Raw genomic sequence first — 18,695 nt, 5'->3', positions numbered from 1 at the left:
ATAGAATCTCCAAAGCAAAGTAAATCATGTCTCTTTATAGGTTTTTGTTATAGCAGTGGGAAGCTGATTGACCTACCTCCTGGTCAGAGAGATCTACTGCAAACACCTACTACATGGGAAGAAGCACTCCAAAACCTGGCTCTACTTTCCTAGAGTGCGCACCTCCAGCTAGAATTCTAGTGATGGCCACCAACATGACCAGGATCATAGATAAAAACAAATGCAGCTCTCTCTTACTTCAATACTGGGGTCAGTAATAGCAGTGGAACCTGGTGGTCTTTCCTCACCTGCTGCCCCAGCCATGTGCTCATCCATGCTGAGAAGGAGCTCCCAGGCAGCTGGCTGGATGTCTCCATACATCTCCTCTGTCAGAATCGGTGCTGCCTTGATGAGCAGAGACAAGGGAGCCGGTGACAAGCTCATCACCTGGCAAAAGATAAAAACCATGTTTTAAAATCTTTAAGATGCTGATTGCTTCTTGGAACTTAAGAGTCATGTCTCCCCTCTCAGGTGTCTTTAAATGGCCTAAGCATACTTTGTAAAATGGGAGTATATTTAGTTGACACAAATGTAAGCTTTATGTGTTCTTAGTTGAAACAAATCAGAAAATGAAAGAATTGATCTCATAATGTTTTCAATCACAAAAACAGATTGGAAGCTGGGTACTGGTGTCACAGTCCTGTAATTCTGGCTACTCAGGAGACAGATCTAAGGATCCTGGTTAGAAGCCATCTCTAACAAATACTACAAACTCTTATCTCTTCTTAAATATAGCAGAGCCAGAAGTAGAGGTGTTTCTCAAGTGGTTAGAGCCTGAGCTGTGAGCAAAAAAGCCAAGGGAGAGAGTGAGGCCAGGAGTTCAAGCTTCAGACAAATACTCAACAGAAAAAAAACCCTAACTTTAAACCACTAAAGGGATAAACTAGAATAAATACCACTCTACAAGGAAAGAAAGATGTCAGGAAACATAAATTTTCATTGAAGGGCTGGGAAGGTGGCTCAGTGGTAGAGCATTTGCCTTGCATGCATGAGGCTCTGGGTTCGATTCCTCAGCACCACATAAGCAAAAAGAAAAAAGCTATAAGTGGTGCTGTGGCTCAAGTGGTAGAGTGCTAGCCTTGAGCTGAAGAGCTGAGGGACAGCGCCCAGGCCCAGAATTCAGGCCCCACGACCAGACCCCAAATAAAAAAAATTTTCATTGAAATCTGGTGGACTTTTAAAAGACTTATTTTTCCCAACCTATTGTTATATTTCCCTTGAAAATTATAATCAACCTCTAACTTACAAAGGAATCCATTTAGAAGGTTAGTTTTCTAAGTCACTGTGAAGTTTGATGACATTTCTCTTTAAAACAACATTATATATGATGGTTATGATTCTAGATCCATCTACAAAATCCTTTCTATTCCATTTCTTCAGGCAAATAAGGTGATAAATATAGTTTCAAGATAAGTCATTGCTGGGCAACAGTGGCTCACACCTATAATTCTAACTCCTTAGGAGACTGAGATCAGAGGACCATGGCTCAAAGCCAGCCCAAGCAAGAATGTCCACGAAACACATATTTCCAATTAGCCACCAAAAAGCCAAAACTAGAGGTGTCATCCAAATGGCGTGGCACTAGCCTTGAGCAAAAAGCTCAAGAAAGCTAGCTGCTATGGCTCATACCTATAATCCCATCTATTCAGGAGGTTAGGATCTAAGGATTGCAGCTCAAAGTCAGCTTGGGCAGGAAAGTCCTTGAGACTCTTATGTCCAATTAATCACCAGAAAACCTGGAAGTGAAGCTGTGGCTCAAAGTGGTAGAGCACTAGCCTTGAACTGAAGAGCTCAGGGAAAGTGCCTGGGCCCTGAGTTCAAGCACAGGTATCAGCACACACACACACACAGTGGTAGAGCACTAGCCTTGAACTGAAGAGCTCAGGGAAAGTGCCTGGGCCCTGAGTTCAAGCACAGGTATCAGCACACACACACACACACACACACACACACACAAACATACACACACCCCCCACACCAGGTAAGTCATCATTTAAAATACATTCAAGAAGAACATGAGTTTTTCTTTTTCTGGGGTGAAGATACTATGATTCAGAGCTTAGGCTACAGCAACTATATGATGTGTCATGCACTTGGTAAGTAGGTAAATGTGCTTTTTAAATTTAATTCTTGTAATAATCCATTGAGATAAGGCTGCATTATAAAATTTCCTGTTTTATAGTTGAGGAGACTAAGACTGAGAGAAATTAAATAACGTTCCCATGTCCCAGAGCAGCAGATTTGGGATTAAAATCCAGACTCATCCCAAGACCTATGAGTATTATCATCACCCTGGAAAATTAGCTTCACAGGAGTTGGGGTAAGGACAGGTGTGACTATAGCCCATCTCCCCAGGCCTTGTCTGCAGCTGCTGCCTACCCAACAAAATGATTTTTTCCCCCTTGCATACTAGGTAGCACTCTAGCTAGCCAGTCAATGGAATCTTTTGGCAACACTACCCATTTGTCTGATGTGTATCAAACACAAGCAGATAGGCTGTCTGCAGCCTCTTCTCTGTCAGTGCTTGAGGAAGGTTTCTGATCTAAGTGCCATACCTGAAGCCTGATATACTTCAACATTCCAGAGTCCTTTTTCCCTTCCAGGTTGGCATCGGAAACTCTCTTCTTCAGTGAAGGTGTCCTGAGACATGATTTATCTGAGCACTGCAAAGAAGATGAGCTATGTGATAAAGATGTTGTATCTTCTCAAAAACAAAACAAAAACAAACCACACACAGCAGGAATAATTTAAGGCAATATTGTAGGTCCTTACTTTTTAAAGTCTGAAAAGGGTAGTGAATTTTGTAATGTTAAGAGAACTTCAAAAAAATTAGTAACAAACTTGTCTTTTACATTTGCAGACTCAGAGAGGTGGAGTACCTGCAACTTCTTAGCAAAAGAAGGAAAAGGCCAGGATTTCCTGATTTCCATTTCAGGGGTAATTGTATTACAAATGGTGAGAAATACAAGTGTATTAAAATGTTAAGTGTTGAAATTTGAGCAGGCAGTGTCCCTTCTGGGCTAATATGTTGAATACTTGGCGTCAAGCTAGTGGCACTATTTTGGGAGGTTCTGGAAACTTCAGGAGGTGGTGCCTAATTGGAGGAAATAGGTCATTGGTGTCTTGTCCCTGCCTTGCTCTCTCTACTTCCTGTCCCACATGAGGTGAACAGCTCCTCCTTCACTAACTTTCACTCCTATGATGGTCTGTCAACATACACCTGGGCCAAGTAACCTTGGCTGAATGTTCTGAAACCATGAGCCTAAACACATCTTTCCTCTTTTAGGTTGTTCTTTCATATATTTGTTTTTGGTCAGAGATATGTAAAAGTAGTAGATTAAGTCAGATAAAATCTACTCTAAGCAATATAGGTCTAAAAAGTAAACGTTAAATCCTTTGGTCATAGGAGAAAGGAACTATTTAAAACAGAAGTGTTAGGATGTAACAGGTCAAAGAGAGTAACTATCAAGGAAATAAGAGCTGAAAGCATTCATCATCCAGAACTGAGTCTTAGAGGTAAATTGATTTCTTCTAAAAAAACAAAACATAACATCTTTAGGAGGTTACAATTTTTCTTTCAACTTGTGTCCTCAACCTGAGTCCAAGAATAAGCCTGACTCATCTGCATAAACATGGAGAAGACAATTCCTTCCCTTGACTCCTGAACTGCGAAAGAATGGAGTGAGTAGAGCAGCAGGGAGAAAAACAGCCTCATGGGGACAAGCCTTTATTTTTCTTGAGTTCTGATTCCTCCTTATTTTACACTCAAGGCTGTGCACAGAATAAAGCACAGAATAATTGCACAGAATAAAGCTCCTTTGTTTCTCCAGGACCATATCAATGAAACATTTTCTCCCTTTGTGCCAATGGAAACAAACTGAACTTACCAAGATTTTTTTGGTTAGACCTTCACCTCCAGTGTTACAGAAGAAGATTACTTTGAAAGAAAAGGTAAATCTAAAAGTACATTCGTGTTCTAAGAAAGTCTTTTGAAACATTAAGAAAAACACACTAAGTAATGCATCTGTTATGTGGCTGGTATGGAACCAATTTTTTAAATGAACCTACTTGGAAACAAGGAAATAAGAGAACTTACTGTGTTCTCTAAAGAAAAACTAACACAGAAGTACATAATTGGGAGTACTTGAAGAGAAAAATACTGTATTGTTTTATTTTCTTTTTCTTCTTTCTAGTAAACATAAAAGCAATGTACAGAATAAATAGCAAAACCATTTCATATAATTTGAGAGCTACTCAAAATCATATGCAGTAAATCTGCCATATAATAGAGTGTAGCTCTTTAGAAAGAGCTAAGACATTTAAAATTTGGTATACATGCTCTTATTCTTTCTATTTCATTTCTATTTTTCTCCTCTTAGCAAAGTGAGGAAAATGGATGTGCAATTATTTAGCCCATGATGTGTTAGAAATATAGGACTGTGTTTAACTGTGCCTGCTAGGAACAGATGGTATAAATCAAACATGTATGTCAGCTGTTTAGTAGCCTGGGCTATTTTCTAAGGAATTATGGTGTATTCTTGTAGCTTCAATAATTAAAGTGCTTATTTTAGTAAGCAGAGAAGGAGATTGGAAGACCATCATCTCACAGTGGTAGGCTAGTCACAATGTTTGAGTGAATTTATTATATTATCCATATAGACTTCAGAGATAAGGGCATGTGTGATGGGCACGCTTTCACTAGAGTGACTACTAGAGCAGTCCAAAGAAACTGAAGTTAGTCATTTTTTTTTGTTTGGTAACTTGATATAAAACTGGAGTCAAAAGGATTTGAGTGGAATCGAAAGCTATTTCTAGAGGCACTTATTAGCGTTCTTTAAAAAGTTAGCAATTTCACTTGACTATGAGATGCACATGAATGGTTGACATTATACAATAAACTAGAATCCACAGGAAGACCTAAAACCAATTGCCTAAGGAAAAAAAATAGAATGAGTAGAAGAAGATCGCATCCATTGTCTTGGTAATTCTACCATGGAAGCTTCAAATAAGGAGCCCCCAGATCTGTTGGTGATATGAGGAATGGTTCCTGGGAGATGATACAGAATGTAGGTTAGTATCATTTTCTCTGACACATTTAGAAGAATCCATCATAGTTGACTTGACTTCTCATCTTGACTACTATTGATTACAATTCAAAAAGTTGCTCTTCTTTGCTAAGGATTTTTCACTTGTGGTGTTTGAATCAAAAAGAGGAGTGAATGTTATCCAATTCATGTCCTAGGGCATGCAGGACCCAAAGTCTGAGTCAAAATTTAGTGGGTTTTAGTGGCATTTAGAATGAGAAAAATGATGTAATCATGGGAATTTAGTCTAAGTATAAATGAAAACAAGGAAAGAAGCAGAGATGAGAAACTAGTGTTGCTATGAATTTCTTGGCAGTTGTCTCTGTTTCTTTCTATACATGGCTTTACATGATTCTGCTATGTTCTTTGAGAGCCCTCCTGCTCCTTTCAGCAGAGTTGCTGACTACCGAGGAATGCTAGTTAATCATTTCAGGTAAAATTTTTATTCAATCAATTAATAATTCAAGAATGCTTTTGAATTAGGCATACACCAGAAACTGGAGGGACAAATCACTCATGATGCTTGCTGTTCTTGTCTATCCTTAGGAGACATGGATAACAAACAAGCACACAAATAAAAAGACAAGGTATAAATAAAACAAATTTAAAAAATTAAAATAAAAAATATGCCTTGGGGGTGGTACGAGGGGGTAAAGGAATGGAGAAAGAAAGGGTAAGCAAATATAGTCATAATATTTAATGCAGATTATGTAAAAAATGAACTATATAACTTGAGGGTAGGGATGAGAGGGAGAAAATGGGGAGAATGAAAGAAGAGGTAACAGTGACCAATGAGCATTGTCTTCATAATGTAACATATGGGATCATAATTCTTTTGTACAACTACATAGATAATAATAAAAATGAAATGAAATAAAAAAGAGGCATATGGGATGAATCAGTGTGGAGATAGCAAGAAATTCAACACTTGGGAAAGTTTCCATCTGCCTACTGGGCTCTCTAAGGAAATGAAGATTTCTAAGAAGGAAGTCATGTCAATACCAGGGTAGCATTTCCTAAAGGGGACTCTACAGACTTTGTGCTTCATGCAAATTTGGCACATGAATTATGTATATACACTATGAATTATGTATGTTTCATTCTGGCCTCAGAAATGAAGACTCAGGATTTGGTCTTAGTCTCACAGTATGTCTGAATCTTTAGAAAAATATGTCAGCTCTGCAGGAAATTAGTTGACCTCTGGACATTCGCATTGTCTTTCAACCTATGCTTCTTGCGACTGACAGGAAAAGGAAAAATGTTTTAATTACACATTTGTTACTGTTCTTGATCTTAGCCTAGAAGTAAAAATGTGATTTTTTTTTAAAAAAAGTAAAGGCTGGGTATTGAACCCTTAGCCTGTGCCTGCTAAGTGAATGTTCTACCACTGAGCTACATCTTCAACCTTCACCAAGCATTACCGGACATGTATGCCATTAAGAACATACAATTACAGAAGGTATAAACACAGAAGGAAAAATAAATAAAAGTTCTTTGGTGAAGGAAACAAGTACACATAGAATGATAATTAATATACATAAAAAGGCACACAAGTTTGGAAGTGCATCAAATAAACTAGAAGGATGAAGAGTGGCACAGTGAATCCGTGAAATATTGATTAGCAGGTTGATAAATAGGTTACAAAATGTACAGGCTGCCACAAATATATATTGCCATAAAAACCAATTAAAGAACAATGGAATACCAATTGCTCATAGTTGATTCTAGTAAGACCCCAGCCTTTTTCTGTTTTCACTTTGGCTCTGGAAACATGAGCACTGTTCATGTACGTGACAGATTCAGAGAAACAAATGGAAAACATAGTGGGGGGGGAAGGGCTTGAAAGGAAATTACTATTTTGGAAATATAATGTCTATTGTATGCCTAATATGTCCTTTCAACTCTACCAGCATGAGTAATTTAAATGTGGTTCAGTTAGAAGACATTTCTCCTGTTTCAGTTTCTCTTCTGAAGTGTTAGCAAAAAGGAAGAGTCCCAGGTCTTTCCTGCCACTTCATGACAGTGTTCTGGGAGAGCCAGAGATAGAAGGTGGCCCACAAACCATCCACTCACTCCTTCTATACTTATTGTTTTTTTGTCATTGGGGAGCACTCTATTAAAATATAATGCAGACTACAAAATTTGTAAGATTCCCTTGGTTCTCACAGAGTACATAATTAAGAGATGGAGGTTGCTTGCCAACATCTATAGGCTTCTCATGGCCCTGCTTGGTCCCATCTCTATAACTTCATCAGGTACCACAGCCTTTGGTGCTATCACACAAAAGAGGTCCTTTGTACTTTTCTCTAAGGTTAGAAAGCTCTGTATCCAACTAACACCTATTCATTCTTTCATCGCATGTCTTCTATCACTTTATTTGAAGGCTGTCTTAACATTTTCTTAACAAATGTGCTTCAAGGAGATTTATTTGATGAGCGTCTGCATTTCAAATGAGATGTACATGTGTCATGTAAAGGTAGGGACTATCTCTTTTACCCATTATTATACCCAGCACAAAGTACCAACTTAGCACAGTTTGTAGTTTCTGCAAAATTCTGTTGCATAGATGAGTGGATAAATGAATGAGTGAATGAATGAAAAGTGAGAAAAGTAGAAGTAAAATACCATTCTAATTTAGATGAAAAACCAAGGAAGGAAAATAGCACTTATTATCCCTTTGCAATTCAATCTGTGCTTAATATTCAATACTAGGAACATTAGAAAAGGTTTTGAGGAGGAAATGATATTTGAGTTGGATCTCAAAAGCATTTGGGTTTGGCCAATTTTAGATTGGAAATGAAGGTATAGATTGAGCAACGGTAAGATAGTGAGAATTTTAGAATGTATATAGAAACAAGGAATAATAATATTATGTATTTTTGAAACTTTCAACTTACATGGTTTTCTTTTAAGCTATGTGTGTTTCTGTATGGTGAGAAGTGTAAATTAAAATAGGTTTTCTTAGAATGTAGCAACATTTGCATTTGAATTCTATATTGTATATGGACTACATACATTAACACAAATTTTTTTCTATGCCATGATTTGGTAGGCTGTACAGTTCATTGTAATCTGCATTGATTTATTCTTCACTTTCATGAAACTTAGATTTGTATAATTTGGATAACATGACATGTAAAACAGTTTAGTTAAAAAAACCTGACTTCAATATTCCATATTTCTAAGTTGAAGTCTAGCTGAATATGTCATAGAGGTGAAGTATGGACAACCCATCTCTCTGAGCCTCATTTTTTTTCACCTGTAAAATGAGGAGGATATGTTCCTCTTGTACAAGATTTGTGAGAATAAAAAATGGTGTCTAGGATTATGTCTGTAATCCTAGCAATTAAGGAGGCTGAGCTCTGAGGATTGTGGTTCAAAGCCAGTCCAGGAAAAGTCCATGAGACTCATCTCCAATTAACTGCTAAAAAGTAGGAAGTAGAGATGTGGCTCAAGTGGTAGAGTAATAGCCTTTACAAAATAGGTTAGGGACAGTGCCTAGACTCTCAGTTCAAGCCCCAGACAGGTACAAAATATGTAAATAAGTAAAAAAATGAAAAAGGCACAGTGATATGTATATATCGTGTGCCCTCACCCATATGTTTAGAAAAAAATACTAAAAAAGCATTTTCCAAAAGCTAATACAGTAGTCTTTTGTGACAACTACTTCTAAAAAAAGATTTAGAATCTCTTATATTAGCCAAAATTCTCCAATGAACATGAATTGCTTTCCTAATAAAAATTTTAATTAAAAATCCCTTTGTGAATGCTAAACTATTACAAATTGCTACACAACTCAATTGCATTTTTGCTTTTATTGCTCCTATTCTCAAACTCTTCAGGATATATGTTATTGTTCACTTAGCCCAAATGTGGCTTACAAACTCCTTAGTAGAAAGATATTTTATTCCTACTTTTTTTGTGTGTGTGTGGGGGGAATAGCTGGCTTTACACTATGCCAACATCAGGCCCATAATGAATGATTGTTGAAATGAATAGGTGGCAGGTAAAAATCTCTTTGCAAAACCATTTGAGAAAAGTGGCTGCTAGCTGGATGCCAGTGGCTCATGTCTGCAATCCTAGCTATTCAGGAGGCTGAGATCTGAGGATCATGGTTTAAAGCCAACCCGGGGAAGAAAGTCTGTGAGACTCTTATCTCCCATTAACCACCAGAAAACCAGAAGTGGTGCTGTGGCTCAAGTGGTAGAGTGCTTGCTTTGAGCTGAAGAGCTCAGGGACAGTGCCCAGGCCCAGAGTTCAAGCTCCATGACTGACAAGAAAAAAAAAAAAGCAGCTGCAGAAGCAGCTCACAGCCAAGCAAGCTAATGCCTGCTCAGGGGCAGGTGGGTAACTCAGGGCTTTCCTAGCAGGGATACAGCTGCCCTTGTCATTTTCTTCCTCCTGCCAGTTCAGCTGCTCAGGGTAGTTGTCAAGAAAGGGAAACTGAATGCAGGAGAAACGCCAGTTTCTTAAAGGAATTTCTCTTCATCTGAATGGACCTCATTTAGTCTTATTGTCTGTGGACAGTAAGACCTTTTACTGTTTGTTTCATAATACACAATTATACTAGTTTATTGTAACAAATTACCACAAACTTCAGGTTGATTCATTTACAGTACTGGAGGTCAAAAGTCTAAAAGGGATTGGCTGGCTGGCTTCCTTCTGCAAGCTCTTTGTCCTGTCTTTTCCATCTTCTAGAAGCTGGCTGCACATTCTGACCTCTGTGGTACTCTCTCCTCTCCCTCTGTGATCATCTCATCTCTGCCAGATTACACTGAGCCCATGTAGTAATTTATAACTGTTTTCCCCATTTAAAAAATTCCTAATCACACCAGCAAAATCTCCTTTGTCATGTGAATTAAAGTATTCCCCAATTCTGGGGAAGTTATTCTGCCTACCATACTAACCTACTCTTTACCACTACCTGTTTGTACTCCTATTTTGTCCATGACAATCTAGGAAAAAATAGGTTTACTCATGAACATGAATACGGACACACTTTTTGTTACTTCTGTCTTTGCTCAGAAGTAAAACCTACAGTGTGGTTTTTGCTGTTGCAGCCGCATGAAAGTTTTTGTTCCTAGGAAAGATGGTTGGGAATCTCCTGCTTCCTATCACAGGAATACTATCCAGTAGGCACTCACTCACCTCTTTCTGTTTCTTGCCCCTCAAAGCCACATTACTGACATTATTGCTTTCCCGCAGGGAGTCCACACTGTCTCCGTAGAGCAGTTTAATGGCCCTGACCAGCCGGGCACAAGAGCGGCTGTGGTGCAGGTAGCAGTGTGGATGGCAGTAGTCAACATGTGTGCAGATGAAACTTTGCTGATTGCATAGCAAGATCATCACCTAGAATACAAACACTTGTGAGACTTAACCAGACACCAAGGATACAGGCAAACTGAACATTTATATGGCACAGAAGATGGAACATTAGGAAGTCTGCTTCCCTAGTGGGGTCTGGAAACCTCCATGACTCAACAACCCACAAAAGAACAGAGCTACAAGTCTGTCAACTTAACCTTTGTTCTCACACCATAGTTCTTGATGAAAGGTTCACTTTGAAACAATGAAAGGTTAAGAGATCTTCAGTCACTCAACGTAATTATTTTGGAGTTTACGGTTTCTAACTGCTTTCAAATGGAGAGTCCAAACTATCACCTTGCCTGACTCTCAGCTCTTATGTGATGACAGGTGTCAGATGGAAGAGGCTAGACTGATGAGACATGTGATCTCAGAGGATCTGGCTGACCTTTGACAAGCTCAGGGAGGCCTAGAGCTCTAATATACTTGGAACTTGAAAATATGTCTGCACCTTTCACTCTCATGAGTAACCTTGAACTATAATTTGAATCCCACTGTAGAGCTTCATGCATACTCCCTGTCATCTGATAGTTTTTTCCTCTGGCTTTTAGGCCATTCTAACTTGTGTCTCATAGTTTTATCTAGCTCAAATACGTTCATCTTCTAGCATTCCCCATTCAGTGACTTTAAAAAATAAGATGGTTTTAAGATATGAAATGAAGGACTTTCAGTTTTGTAACATATTTTTAATTCTGCAGGTTAAACCCAATTCACATGTTAAGCATGAGTCAGCTGTATTCCTAGATCCTGAGTTTGTAACATTTAGTCTCCTAAAATGGCAATAGCATACTTAGAGTCGACATTAGTTAAATATTCATTGAACGACCTTCTTGATGCTTTGTTCTTCATGAAACTCACTCCTTCACTGACAACCTGTGAGGGACTATGAGTCATATTTATTGGCAAACACAGAGCAAGTGACCAAGGGAAAATAAAACCAGGTAGGGCAAACACTCATTTCCTTAGAAACAAGGGTTCTGCTTTATTCTGAGATGAAGACTAACAATCAACACCATATCCTGTCAAATGGAATAACAGTATTCTATACCCTACAAAGTTTCTAACAAATGTAAGTGCTGTTTTAGCAGAATAACCAGCCCTCACAGGATTCACTGCATATCCCTCATTTTCTTCTTAATCCTGCCATGAAGCAGGGGTGCACACAAGCACTAGAGGGTTCCCTTTTGTTCTCAAATCTGGCAGTTTGAGAGAAAAAACCATGGAAACTTACCAAAAAGCAAACAAAACAAGTAGATGACTAGATTTGTCTCCGGAAATTCTCATTCAGTAGTTCTGGGTAGAAGTATCCTAGAAACCTGTAATTTTGCAAGTCAGCTGCCTGATAGCTCTTTGATAGGATCTAAGATCCTCAGTGATCCACAACTTCTGGCAATGTGCCTTTATGACAAAGGTGATGGCTGGCCTTTCTCTGACTAGATTATAGAAGATTTTGACTTCTCTTATTAGCAACCCTCTGGCTCCCTTTGTGAAAGCAAGTTGTCATGTTGCCGGGCCCATGTGGTAACTGACCAACAGTCATCTAGGAACTAAAATATTCAACCCAAAAGATCTTCAAGAACTGGGATTTTGCTAACAAGCGTGTGACTCTGGAAGTAAACCCTTTCCCAGTCAGGACTTCAGAGAACATCGTAGTCCCAGATTCTACTTTCATTGCAGCTCTGTGAAAGATCCTGAAGAAGAGGAGCCAACTAACTGGTGCTAGGACTCCTGACCCACAGAAACTCTAATATAAATATAGGTGGGTTTAAGCAACTGTTTGTGGTAATTTGCTATGTGGCAACAGAGAGTAAATAAGCTTCGTTCACAACCAGGATGAAGCAGCTAACAGCTACTGTTGAATGTCCAGGAAAACCAAGCAAAATACTACACATGCATACACGTATACAAACACATGTATACATGTAAATTTGCATAGACTTGGAGATATGTTTTTGAATGTATATAATATATTCCAGTAAAGATTAATCTGAGATTTTCTCTTAGCTCTCCATCCATGAATCTTCCCCAACACCAAGAGAAATTGATGCTAAGGCTCTCTCTGCGATTCCGACTTACATGAAGCCAGGACATGTTCCTGTGGTAATTCTCCTCTGTGCCGGCATTACTCATTCCCTCTGGCTCAATGCTGGGCTCGCTTGCACTCCAAGGACTCCCTTCTTCAAAAGAAAATACCAAGAAAGGTTTTGATGTTCAGTCTCCCCAGAGAGCATATTGGTACTGTATTGTCCATGCTTTTGAATCCTAGGGCAGACTACCTGGGCATAGCACTTTATTAGAGAAATAGTAATAGAAGCTGTTCCTTTCACTGCCAGCTTAGTTGGCAGATTCAAAAACATTGATGATCTCTGTTGTGGTGGCTTCCATTCTGAGAGATGGGAGCAGAGGAGAAAAAACCCCCAACAGAGTCAAGTTCTAGAGTTGCTTGGATATACCATTTAAAGGATGAGCGTATTGAAATTCATTTCAAATGACCCAGACCTTACAGTTGTATTTTGGGGGAATACAAAATAGGCTTCACAGTGTGCTGCTGTCTCCACTGGGCTGTAAACACCAGGCTTTGCTCAGGCAGCTTCCCAAAGATGGGAGGGTGCCTTGGAAAAACGAAGGGAACTTGAAGATCACAATGTTTAGCTGTAGACAACTCCTGTGTCCTCTCTATGGGAAAGTAGAGGAGATTGCTTTTAAAAATTCAGCACTTAGTGTGTTACATAAAGCTTTACCCTCAAATTGCAAAGCTTTTACGGATCTTTTAAATAACGAAGCGATGGCTTTAGCCTGGCCACTTTGATCCTACTGGGCAGGATAAATTGATCAAATCAAACCATCAATTGTAACAGCTTTCCCCCAAACTAATGGATGATAATGTTTTAGTATCAACCCTGTAACAACAGAAGTCACGTTTTTTTAAAATCCTATTGTCTCCTTGAAACATAAGCTGAATCTTAACTAATGCATCAATTAGCTATTTTCAAAGGCAAGAGTGGGCGGAGGTAGAAACATTTACTATTTTAAACTTCCTTCAATTAGATCTATTCAGTTTCTATTTCAGTCAACTCTATGGATCATTTATCCACATTTCTTGCTGACTTGAAACTAGAAACTGTATGTTGAAGAGAATGAGCTTCAACTTCTACCTAATAGCTCAAGCTAGGCTCAAACTAGCCTGTTTAATCTTCTTGTCTGTTAAGATGCTAATCAGGCTGACATTCTGTAAGAACAAAGTTTTAGTCTCTTTAGGTCTGAAGTCTCTTTAGATCCTGTAGGGACAATCTGCAAGTCTAGTGCTTAATTTTTTTTTTATGTGTTTAATACATTTTACAGCCATCCTTAATTTACCCTTGGAACATTTCTACTTAGGTAAGTTAGAAGTAAGTAGAATTTTTCCCATTGGATGACCCGAGAGAGCACATCCCTGGGAGGTAACTTGTTGAAGATCTTTACCTGTCAGGTCTGAAATGTCATCTCTCTGTGATTTTACTTGTTGTTACTGTTAAAAGGACCTGAAAGTACCAAAGGCCTTTAGAGGTCTGTCCAATGGGAGTTTTTCTACTTGACTTGAAAGCTTTAATCAGAAACATCTGGATTTCTAAAGCTGTCCTGCTCGTTCAGATGTTTTCTTTTCCCTATTGTAGACTCTAGCCCCGCTGCTTGGAGTATGATCCTGAAAACAGCAGCATCCGGTTCAGGGGGAAGTTTGCTCAAAGTGTGAGTTCCCAGGTCCTCACCCTGACCCACTGAGTCAGACTTTAACAGGACTTCTAGGGGAGTGTGGCTGTCGGGTGGGCTAGCATCGGCTAACCTATGGCTCTGCTCTCCATCCACTTGAGAGTAAGGACAGGGACTTCAGCTGTTTCAGGACCTGGGTCTTCCTACCCCCCGCGTCCCTGCACGCCCCGCTCCTCTGTGTTACCTAGGTCAGTGACAGTGTCCCTGCTCTGGGACAGCTGCAGCTCCTCAGCCTCAGACTCTGAGTCCTGCCGTGATAACTTGCTGCTCTTTAAGCTGCCGACTCGGCGAATGCTGGACAAGGAACCCCCCTTCTTCACCTGGAAACTGCGGGTTCCTTTAATCTGGAGCAGGCGAGAACCTCCTATCCTGATCTTCCTGCTGGGAACTGTATTGAAAGAATAAAATAGGGCTTTTCCCCCCTTAGTTTTTCCCAGCCAGTGTTACATCCAAGTTCTTTCCCCAATTTGTCCATCCGCCCGGAGGAGAGGCATTTCTGGACAGGAGCTTCCGCCAGTCCCCAGTCCCCAGTCCTGGTGAGCCAGGCAGGAGGCAGGAGCAGGCAGCGGGGGAGGGGGGGACACCGGGCAGGACTGGTACAGTCTTTCTTGGGACTGAGAACAGCTTGATTTCCTTCTGGCCCAGGGTTCACAAGCATGAGTGTGCTCTCACATCACCATCAAGTCTGTTAGTACACTTACTGATGACGTTCTTACTAGATTCCACAGAGCTGCCCCTTCCCCTCCCCTTTCCCCATTTGTTGTTGGCTTCCCTGGTTAAATGAGACTTAGACAGGATTCTGAAAGCTGTCAGGGAAACCTTTTCCTTTTGGAATGCTTCATGAAGAAATGAGAGACCTGGAGAGATGTTTGTCTCTGCAGACCAGTCAGCAGTGGAGTTCTGCCCTGCTCTTCAGCAAAAGGGCTGAGGGTCTTCTCACTGGGGAGCTTCCAGTGAGCAAGTGTGTGGGCTGGTTTCGTTTTTAATGTATCTAGTGATGCCATTGTGGCCTTCTTTGAGTCAAAGGCTGATGATGAGATGGGATGGGGGTCCAAAGGTTGCAACCCATGAACCAACTTGACTATTTATTTGGGCCAAGGGGATTATGCATTATTCATCTTTTTTTTTTTTTTGTCAGTCGTGGGGCTTGAACTCTGGACCTGGGCGCTGTCCCTGTGCTCTTCAGCTCAAGGCAAACGCTTTACTGACACAGCGCCACTGTGGTTTTCTAGTGGTTTATTGGAGGTAAGAGTCTCACGGACTTTCCTGCCTGGGCTGGCTTTGAACCGTGATCCTCAGATCTCAGCCTCCTGAGTAGCTAGGATTACTACGAGCATGAGCCACCAGCGCCCGGCTGCATTATTCATCTTTAAGTGTTCTGGAAGAAAGAGTCATCAGTGTTGGAACACAATTAAATTTGAAGTCTACTTTTTTGGGGGAAAAAATTAAAAGCCAGCCTTATTTTCCATGTCATACTTATACCCTCCTTATTTTTCTTTAGGAGACTTGGTGTGATTGATATCAATTTTATAAGGAGAAGAAGAGTTTTCAGGGCCGAAAATCCAGTAATAAGAAGGGGTTAAGTTTTAGAAGTTTAAAATTCCTCATTAATTACTAAGGTAAAAATATTAATATAGAAAAAAATCATACTCAGGAAATTGCCATTTTACTTTTAGGTTCTCACACACAGGAGAATAATAAAGAACTATGATTTAACTTACACCACTATTTAAGATGTTGGTTAAAAATATACTTTCAATACCATATAAAGGAGCCCAGAAGAATTTCTGGGGAAAAATATGTTTAATCTCAGTTTGGTTTTGTGATTGACAGAGACTAAAATTATCACCACTCAGCTGGTACATGCTTCAAGAGCTCCCAGTCCACATCATCTGGATAACATTCCACATCTGGAAAGAATTTCTTACAGCATGGTTGGATAAACTCTACAAAAACTATACACTGTAATGGTGTATTTTAATTATAGTACAAAATTCACCCAACTGTATTTTTCAATATTATTTTAAACCTTAATTTAGACTTTATGATCCATCTTAAAATATGTTTGGAATAGAACAACATTACCAATTTAAATAGTTGCTAATGCAACTTTTTGTCTGTATGCAAGTAAGAAGTAGAGAAAAAGATTAAAGAGATAATTTTTAGATTTTCTTTTTGACAGAGGCATGCACTTAAAGTCTTTGCCTGGTTTTATAGGGGTTTTTGCTTATAAACACAGCAAAATAATTCCAAATTAATGGGATCTGAAAGAGATCTTATTTTGGGATTTTTTTCTAACACCAAGAACAACTGGAAATATAGCCCTGAAAAAAATTAGGGATTAAAAATTAAGATATTAGTTATTTACAAGAGACACAATAATTATAATTCAGATTGGGTTTTTTATATGAAAATGTCGATAAAGCTTATATGGCATTGAATTTTAGCCTTTACCCCCATGACAAGTACTAGTATGAAAGCACTAGTATGAAACAAAATCATCTAAACCAGATAGCACATCCTTTTTCTCTCATCCCATGTTGAATCTATTAATAGTGTTGGCTCTATAGGTCCAAATGTCATAGGTATTTAAAAGCCCCGTCACCTCTACACCAGACTAATGGAACTACTTAAAACATCTCCACCTCCCTCCACCCATATTCTAACTACATAGGCTCTAAATACACACCTTATGTCACTTCTGTGATCAATACCATCACTTGTTTGTCACTATATTGCTCTTTAAATGCTCCAAGAGCATTACTGCAACACAGCCTTGAATGCAAAGTTACCTCTGCAATACTCCTTCCTGAGCCCAGTGCCTTCCTGGCTCCTTAACACCATGTGTTTCTGCCAGATTTCTGCCAGTCATTCAAGCCTTCTTTGACTACATCCCTTCCCACTCCAAGTCACATCTCCAATTTGAATTCATTTTTCTTCGTATTACTTATTTCCACTTGAAAGTCTGGTATTTCATGTTGTTCACTGTTCACGAGTAACTATTAACTCTTAGCTTTAAATATCATAAATTAAAATACATGTGGGAACATTTTCTTGTGCATTGCTGTTCTCTTAGAACCTATAAAAGTTCCTGTTCTACATTAAGCACTCAGTAGAGAGATATTGAATGGTGAGCCTAGATTTGGTGTCTGTATTTTGGAATACTAGTGTTTCCTTATCTTCAGAACAGGGGTAAAATGAATTGGTAGATCCTACTTGGAGATTTAAGCAATTTTTTTTTTAGTTCTAAAGAGTAATCCATATTAGTTTTTTTTTTGTAAAATCAGACTTCATCTTGTTTATTTCAAGAGCTGACATTTCATTTTTTTAAAAAAAACACCAATAACCCAAAACAGATGTTATGGTGCACACCTGTCATCCCAGTGAGGAGCCTGTGGGTACTAAGAACATCGCCCGAGGCTGACCATTGGCAAAAAATGAGATTTTGCAAAACAACCTAAACCAAATAGGTGGGAGGTGTGATTTCAGTGGTATAGCATTTGCCTAGCAAGCACAGACTGACAGCTCCAACTCCAGTACCTTCCTAAAACAGAGTAGGTGTCATAAAAACTTGTATGAAGTTTGAACAATCACAGTTTGCAGGGTTTCATCATCAGCATTGCCAAGTTGGCCCTAGTCCTTGAGATCAGCTTGTCAGAATGATTAAGGAATACTTCGGAATCTTGGGGAAGATTTGTTTGCCAATTAAAGTCATCGTGTGACTATGTTCTCAGTTTATGCAGAGGATTAGTTTTCTGGTACTTATTTATGTATCTGTTTATTTACTTAATATTATTATTTTATTTTATTTATTTTTTTTTTTTGGTCCGGTCGTGGGGCCTGAACTCTGGGCCTGGGCGCTTTCCCTCAGCTCTTCAGCTCAAGGCTAGCGCTCTACCACTTGAGCCACAGCACCACTTTTTTTCTTTTTGCTTATGTGGTGCTGAGGAATCGAACCCAGGGCCTCAGGCATGCAAGGCAAGCGCTCTACCACTGAGCCACCTTCCCAGCCCATATTCTTTTATTTTTTGAGATGGGGTCTCTTCCCTGAAATCTCTGCCTGCCTTCACCTCTGCCATTGTTGGGATTACAGATGTGTGCCACCACACGTGGCTAATCTGGTATTCATTCATTAAACAACATTCAAACATTCATATATTTGGATACACATATGAATATATTGTGCTTTTGCATATATGTGTATATATACATATGTTCAAATAGCTATTCTGTGTGGAGAAAAACATGCTAAGCATTTTTTGAATACTAACAAAAGCTTAAATAACAATTACAAAATTAGCAGTCCCTAAAAATTAATTGGGTATTTTATTTTTTAAAAGCAGTGTAAAGTTTACTTTGCTCAAGTTTGATTGGATCTGTATTTTGTGTTTTTAACTACTTTAAACAATAACTAATATTACAATTTGAGTGGGATTGAAAAAAAGACTGTCTTTTCTAAAT

The 18,695-nt window shown here is 39.1% G+C and overlaps 1 protein-coding gene across 4 annotated transcripts in view; it reads right to left on the bottom strand.

Moving 5' to 3' along the window:
- Positions 1 to 18,695, bottom strand: part of Unc80 (unc-80 homolog (C. elegans)) — a 183,303-nt gene that overhangs the window by 80,706 nt on the left and 83,902 nt on the right. For 2 of the 4 annotated variants that reach the window (XM_013010826.1, XM_013010833.1), the window contains exons 27-31: positions 14,419 to 14,622; positions 12,564 to 12,664; positions 10,272 to 10,472; positions 2,595 to 2,702; positions 288 to 426 (exon numbers count right to left, since the gene is read on the bottom strand). In XM_013010826.1, the coding sequence (XP_012866280.1) occupies positions 288 to 426; positions 2,595 to 2,702; positions 10,272 to 10,472; positions 12,564 to 12,664; positions 14,419 to 14,622 (753 nt within the window). The remainder of the gene's footprint in view (positions 1 to 287; positions 427 to 2,594; positions 2,703 to 10,271; positions 10,473 to 12,563; positions 12,665 to 14,418; positions 14,623 to 18,695) is intronic. The other 2 variants (XM_013010848.1, XM_013010840.1) reach the window with 1 other exon arrangement.

This window comes from Dipodomys ordii, unplaced genomic scaffold (assembly GCF_000151885.1).
Source record: "Dipodomys ordii isolate 6190 unplaced genomic scaffold, Dord_2.0 Scaffold1, whole genome shotgun sequence".
Lineage (NCBI taxonomy): Eukaryota > Metazoa > Chordata > Mammalia > Rodentia > Heteromyidae > Dipodomys > Dipodomys ordii.
This window is presented reverse-complemented; position numbering and strand designations above follow the sequence as displayed.